This window comes from Solanum pennellii, chromosome 10 (assembly GCF_001406875.1).
Source record: "Solanum pennellii chromosome 10, SPENNV200".
NCBI lineage: Eukaryota > Viridiplantae > Streptophyta > Magnoliopsida > Solanales > Solanaceae > Solanum > Solanum pennellii.
Window position 1 is genome coordinate 79,985,221 of NC_028646.1, and position 7,234 is coordinate 79,992,454.

General features: G+C 34.9%; 2 protein-coding genes across 2 annotated transcripts; both read right to left on the reverse strand.

The window, feature by feature from the left end:
- Window positions 1–408: 408 nt before the first annotated feature.
- LOC107032360 (small RNA-binding protein 11, chloroplastic) lies at window positions 409–4,001 on the reverse strand. The gene is made up of 4 exons (XM_015233957.2): window positions 3,829–4,001; window positions 1,083–1,151; window positions 894–1,000; window positions 409–809 (listed from the first exon to the last, which is right to left on the reverse strand). Exons 1-4 carry the CDS (start codon window positions 3,935–3,937, stop codon window positions 705–707), a joined length of 390 nt encoding a protein of 129 aa, XP_015089443.1. The 5' UTR covers window positions 3,938–4,001; the 3' UTR covers window positions 409–704.
- A 394-nt stretch (window positions 4,002–4,395) lies between these two features.
- On the reverse strand, window positions 4,396–6,253 carry LOC107001774 (casparian strip membrane protein 1). Its single transcript, XM_015199748.2, has 3 exons — window positions 5,711–6,253; window positions 5,026–5,149; window positions 4,396–4,923 (listed from the first exon to the last, which is right to left on the reverse strand). Exons 1-3 carry the CDS (start codon window positions 6,007–6,009, stop codon window positions 4,708–4,710), a joined length of 639 nt encoding a protein of 212 aa, XP_015055234.1. The 5' UTR covers window positions 6,010–6,253; the 3' UTR covers window positions 4,396–4,707.
- Window positions 6,254–7,234: the final 981 nt, after the last annotated feature.

A 7,234-nucleotide genomic window follows, 5' to 3' on the forward strand; every position in this document is an offset into this window, starting at 1 on the left:
GTATTCTTCAGTTTCAACCCAACCCGTCCATTTGACACCTCTAACTGAAACTATTCTTTCATCACCAAACATGTTTCTTGCCTGCATAGCTAGAGTGGATGTGGACCTTATCTCTCGATAGACCCTCCGTTCAAGAAAAATATTCCAATTTTCTTGCCTGCACGAAACTTGTAGATAGATGCCTCATCTTTCTCTTTTAGAGAACAGTACATTTCAGCCTTCACAAATTCACATGGAATTTTGTTGGAGTCAAAAAGTAGGCTATTCTTTCTCTTTTTTCTTCAAAATGTAAGGATGACTTTTCAATTTAAAAGTGTATTTATAATTATATAATATGAGTTAATGCCACCCACCTACCCACTCAAACCATCGCAAAAAAAAAATAAATTAAATTCAAGGTAGAATAGATTAGTGGCAAATCAACTACTGCAAGATTTGCACATATTTCGTTCTAATAGTAGAGTATAACATAATGACATAACTTTCATATTTGAGCCAAACTTGCCATCATTACAATTGCATTACATAATTTTTTCACTCATATTTGAAAAACAACCAACTTCTTTTGACTAGTGGTAACTTACTTTGTATAATTCTTGGTTGCCGGCCAAACAAGAAACGACGCTCTCCAGATTAATCATTTAGCAAGAGCAAGGCTTGCAACTCTGGCTGCACTAGAGTCAGAGTGGTCTGTTTGGTAACTCTCATTGTTCTACTGGTGGCTCAGGGGGTCCTCGGGCTATTGGCATACTGCCACCATCAGTTTTAGGCTTAGCGTAGTCCACAAAGACAACTCGTCCATTAAGAGGCTGCATCATTCAATATACATGATTGAACGATAATGAACATAATAGTACACATCAAAAACAGATACACTGATAATATGGACATACCTTGCCATTCATTTCTTGCAAGGCCTTCTCCGCTTCATCTTCAGATGCATAGGTGACAAATCCAAAACCCTTGGATCTGTCTGAGACTCTATCCGTCACAATTTTAGCTGGCAAATAAACAAGATTAAACTAAAGACGTGAAGTCGTACCATATCTAAAAGAGAGACCAACATATGTATATTTGTTCACCTTCAATAACTTGACCATGTTGAGAAAATGCCTCTGACAGTGCCTTCTCTGTGGTGTAAAATGAGAGGCCTGAAATAACAATATCTCATAAGTTTGTTTCTCTCGATAATGATCTTTCTTCTCTTTTCTTTTTTTTTTTTGCATTAAAGTGGACAATGATCTTCTATATTGTTCGTTTCTCTTTCCGATGGCAGAGCAGTGGGTAACGAGTACTCCTTTAGCCTTCTAAATAGGATGAGATGGTCAGCCTTTTGGCAACAACTTGTTTCTGTCATATAAATATGAATAAAAAACCTATATGAAGGATCAATAAGCAGCACACCAACAAATCCCCATCTAGAAAGTTGATTGGTTATTTCTGAAAGGAATGAGACATATATATCCAGTTTCGCAGTACAAGAATATAAGCTGTTTACAACATCATTCAAACACAACTAGGGAGACCACACTGTAAAGTGAGGAAACCAGTGTTTTTTCATGTATTTCCTGAAAGTACAAAATCTTGAACACATGGAAAGTACATGCTATCCTCAAATACTCATAAATGGCAAGTGTAGCGGAGTTCTTCAACTGGTAAGGTGTTTTTCTGCAGTTAAAGTTAAGATCTTAACAACTTAGATAATTTTCTAAATAAGCCATTTAAGTATGTGGCGGAACTAATCAAGATCAACTCTGCAATAAATTTTTAATGGCACACAATCATAGTTAGACAAATCATTGCCATTTAAGAACGAAAGGAAGACTGGCCCAAAATAAGTCATAGATATTGGTTGGCTAGGAATCATCTCATTAAGGATAAAGTGAAAAGTTTAAAGTTAAATTATTGTACCAAATTCAGAAAGATGTCACTTTAAGGGACTGACTAAAAAGGTAGATTGCCACATAGATAGCGACGGAGCAAATTGGAAAAAGCTCCTTTGTGATATCAAGTTAATTAAAGATGATTTATATATGTTGTGCTAAATTGAGTTACTAATATAATACAGTAAGCTGCTTTAGACATATAGAAAGCTTTTGAAGATTTATTGATATTGCTCTTTATTTGTCATGTCGTAATATCTGTAGAAGCTACATTAGAGGTTCTTTGTGGGGCTGCAAGTATAGCTGCATTGTAAAAACTCAGTTAGCCAAGTGCCAACACTACATAGATGGACTAAAACAGGACTATTATAAGTCAGATTGTAACGGAAGAAATTGTAGTAGTAAGAATTTTGAAAGGTGAGAGCTAATACAGAAAACAATGCACTGCTAATCGAAGCTATCATATATCCCCCATGTTATACCCCACTTCAGGTAAAAACCAACCAGATGAAAGATCAGCAGTTGTAAATGGAAAGATAAATGGCCATTTAAATTGAAGTTAACGAGGTTAGACTCTTTTCTTGCAACCAAACGCCTACCTATAATACCTAATATCCATTACCCAGAGTAAGTTCCATGATATTTTTTACAGAAGGACCCCTGAATCTTCGTTTCGGCCATTGCAAATGCTTTTCGTCCATCCTTTTCCAGATATTTATGCTAATTAGGATACTGATCTTGCTTGTCTACGTTTACTCAAAAGAGTGGAGAATATGTTAAAACATTTTTTTTTAATTTCTCTGTATAGCTTCTCGAATAATTTTTGTATTGTAATTAGGCAATATCAGAAAGATTTTTCAAGGTTGCCTTTAGACCTAATATGAGAAAAAGACTGATTGTTTTAACCCCAAAGCAGTGTGATCTTGTCCCAATCTTCCTTCAAGTCCCCCTTCCCCCAGCGTAGTGTGGGATTTTAGACTAGCTTATGGGCACCTTGGGTCCTTGACTAACTTCATGGGATATACTTGCTACCTCCCACCAACAAAGGTATCGGGTAACTCTGTCTATGAAAGCTTGGTGGAAAGAAATAACCTGGTGTTTTAGCCTCCGAGGAATTGAAACCGGAGACCCCGTGGTTCTCAATCCACTTTACTCACTACTAGGCCATAACTTGGATGCAAAAATTAAACGGTTGTCCTTCCAACTAACCAACCTATTTTTATAAATAATAACAATTCTCTCCAATCACTCCTAGACGGATGGAAGTAACTCTTGCTTCATACTTGTTATTTCACTTCTTGCTTACACATTTACGCTTCAAGCAAATAAACTAGGAAGAAACTTTCTGCCTATCAATCGAGTAGGTGATTTAAGATTAGCTCCTACATTTTGGTTCTTTTCTCCTATTTTGATTGCCATAGGAGAATCATTCTCCATCTAAATAAATACTCCAAGAGGATCCTCCAACATACCTCTTTGCAAGAGTTTTGACAACTACTACAAGAAACACAGCCTAATTCCACAAGTGGGGTCCATGGTAAAGTATACGCAGACCTTAACCCTTACCCCTTCCTAGAGAGGTAGAGAGACTATTTCCGATAGGTTTAAGCCAAAACATTTCAAAGCAGGTCAGAAAAAATAACAAGAGTGAAATAGTCATGGCAACAAAACGATATGATAATCAAAGTACACAAATAATTCAATTCATTTGCATACACCCCTTCTTTATTACTACGTTTATTTAATAACAGACCCATAAACCCTTCATAAACCCAATTGCAAAGCATATATACCTAGGCAACAGCGCTACAGAGGCAAAATAAACCCAAAAATATCATTTTTTATCAAATAATTACAATTTCATTACGAGAATGAGCTCTTTCATATGAATTTCTAAAAAACAATCGTCTACACAAGTGTTTAAAAGAGAGAAGGAAAAAAAAACCTCCAACAAATAGCTTAGAAGCTATGCCTCTTCGAGAAAGGAAAATTGTAGAGTTTGATATTACAACACTTGTATTTTTGGGTAATAATAATTTTCTCAAGGCAGCCATTGTTGTGCTGTGTAGAGAGAGTGAAAGATGAATGTTGAAGAAAGAGATGGACTTTGAAGTATTTTGATTTTGGGCTTGAATTTAGTACTATTTGAATATTTGCACCTATAGCCCCTTAAATGATCTTTACATTAATAGCCTGTCGAATTTACTATTAACTTTTCTCAAATAGATCGATATACATAAAATTATATATTACTTATACATGATAATATAAGTATACTATATATTTACAAGCTATTTTTAATCATCTATCACCAATTTTATCAAAATATGCTTCAACAGTTCGTTGATCACTTTATCTTCGTGAAAAATCATCACTGTTTGATGTGTTTTACAGACATTGGTGATAATTCAGATAGAAAATTCATATATATGATAATAAGTAATAAACTCAAAGAATCGAAATATTTAAATATATTTTTACTCTTAAAGAAAGTTAAAATACGGACAATACATAAATGAATATTAAAATATAGTCATAATACATGGATGAAAATTGAGAACTACAATATATAAAAATCACTATGAAGATTACAGCATAACTTGCAACATAGATTCCCTGAATTTACCAATTATGATTTACAAGACTTCCCAAATTTCCCCAGAAACACAACATCCACACCTTAACAAAACAAAAGCAAAACATCAACACTTAAAATCCAATATAGCACTAATTATTTTTTCAATATACAACGAGACGAGTGAATGAAGATGCTGTAAGCAGTAGCTAATACTTTTTTTCTTTTTCCATAAATACAAACACGTCCTTAGTGTCTTCGAAGAGCGGAAGCAGAGATCACCACCATGAGGATTAAGAGCACCACCGTGACAAAGGCGGCCACCACCGCTCCACTGGCCCTTTGACAGAAATCACCAAATTGTTGGCATATTGCTAACCAATTTGCATCTTGGTTTCCATTGTGAGCCAAATACACTATGGCTGCCGATGACCCTGCTGCACCCGTTGCCAATGCAATAATCACCTTCAAAGTTATCAAGAACATATTTGGATTAATTTTGTAACGACAAGAATATATTTGAGTTCTGATAATAAATCGACACTGCTTACGTAAAATTCTACGTACCGTATCAAATATAATGAGGAGCAGCCTTGGTACAACTGCATGGGATCGTACAATGCAAACAATAGAAAAAGGTACTGAGAGGACAAGGTATGCAACAACTATTCCCATACCTACAACAAAAAACCTGTAAAATATAGCAAAATTATTAATTAATTAACATATTGTTAAAGAATGAAAAAAAATCTCACATCGGTGGTTAACGAGATGAGTGGACTCATTATAAGGTTTGGGCAATTCTGAGCTAGTTTTTGAGTTGTGAGTTAGACCTAATACTTAATTCAACATGAAACCAGAGCAGGGCCCGTCTCACCCGATGTTGGGCCCCCAAAATCAAAACTGCCAATGAACCGGATGCTAAGAACTGGGCGTGAGGTGGGGTGTTAAAGAATGACAAAAGTCTCACATCGATGGTTAATGAGATGAGTGGACTCCTTATAAGGTTTGGACAATCCTCCTCCCTATGAGCTAGGTTTTGGAGTGTGAGTTAGGTCTAATACCTAATCCAACACATATATATAATATAGTAAATTATTTACATATCATGCACATAAATAAGTTTTAAAAAAGTAGGCAATAGCCAATGTTGGACGAGAAGTCAAAAGTGTTTATTTCAGATATTCGACGTGTTATTTTTAAAATAAGCAGATTTTGAAAGTTTAATCAAACAGGTTATTGATTTGCTTACGAAAAAGTAGGAAGATCGTCGTAGCTAGCTTCGAACTGAAAGAACTGAGTGAAAAAGGGAAGAGTTTCTTCAGTAGTAGCCATAGCCACAGTAGCACCTAAAGCAGAAGCAAAAGCAGCTATTCTTAAAATAAGGTCAAAAATTGCAATTCCTCTTTTAGCACCTCCTTTTGCATGTCCATCATGACCAACAGCAGCAACAATAGCAGGAGCAGCTGCTGTTCCTAAAAGTGGGGCTTTTCCTTTCTTTTCTTTGTTAGTTTCCACAACATCAATTTTGGTTGATTCACTTTTCTCCATTTGTAATTGAAAGAATAAAATTAGAACCAAAGTGGCTAGAATTCAAATGAAGTGCTATTTGCTTGTGTGTGATGAGAAGAGCAAGAAGGGGTAGAACTTATATAGGGTGGATTCGTAAGGTGCTAATGGATTTTTGTTATTTTGGTAATGGAGCAAGAAGAGTGGTTATTTAATTAAAATACTATTAGTAGCTACTAGCTAATGAAAGAGAATGTGATTAATTTATGTGATACTTTTGAATATCGGAATTTAAATGACTCTGTCTTTTGCTCTAACTTTTTTAATTATTTCAAATAATTTGAAGATTTCATGTCGTCAAGTTTAAATTGTTTGACTCTCTTAAATTAGAACGTAAGAAAGTATCAATGATGTCAACTTTTGGATTAGATAGCAAAAAAGATGGAGATGATGGAGTAGTTTTAAAAAGATTATAGAATATTCTTTTGAAATTGTTTTGAGTTGTCAACTAAACAACGAACTTGTACTCTAATCCATTAAGGTGGGACTAATTTTATTTTCTCCCACTCTACCTTAACACCTAACCCAACTTTAGAAAATTGAATTGAACCTTTGTTTTAAGAGTCTTTTTTGGGGTTCAATTTTGGGAGGCTTTATGTCTTAAAAGAGATCCGATTGTGCGTTCTAAACATGTCTAACACTCACAACACTCTGCCTAGCTCAAGAGATTCAATTGTGCGTTCTAAACATGTCTAACGCTCACAACACTCTGCCTAGCTCGATATCTTCAACCAAAATCCTATGTTAAATCTCCAAATTTGACACTATTGTCCATCAAATTCTATAACATGTGTATAATAAAAGACACAGAGAGATGGATTAAGTGATTTAGGTTCTTTCTTTTTTCTTTTATAGAGGATAGTTTTTTTCTATTTTTGTAATAAAATTCATGGATATTACTTACATATGTTGTCTTTTGCAATTTTTCAAGTACATTATGCTAGTGCCTTAGATGCAAGAGCAGTCTTGGCACCAGGAAAAGGTTAAAGTGTATGCAGGATCTAGAAAGGGTAAAATGTATACAGACCTACCTCTAACTAGTAGAGAGGTTAAAGATTCTCAGCTCGACTCTCTAACTAGTAGAGAGGTTAAAGATTCTCAGCTCGACTCTCGAGTAACACACATCAAAACAGTGAAAGAAGAACGATACAAAAGTGACATAGCAAATAATAGGAAAAACATAACATCGCAATCTAAAAACAAGGAA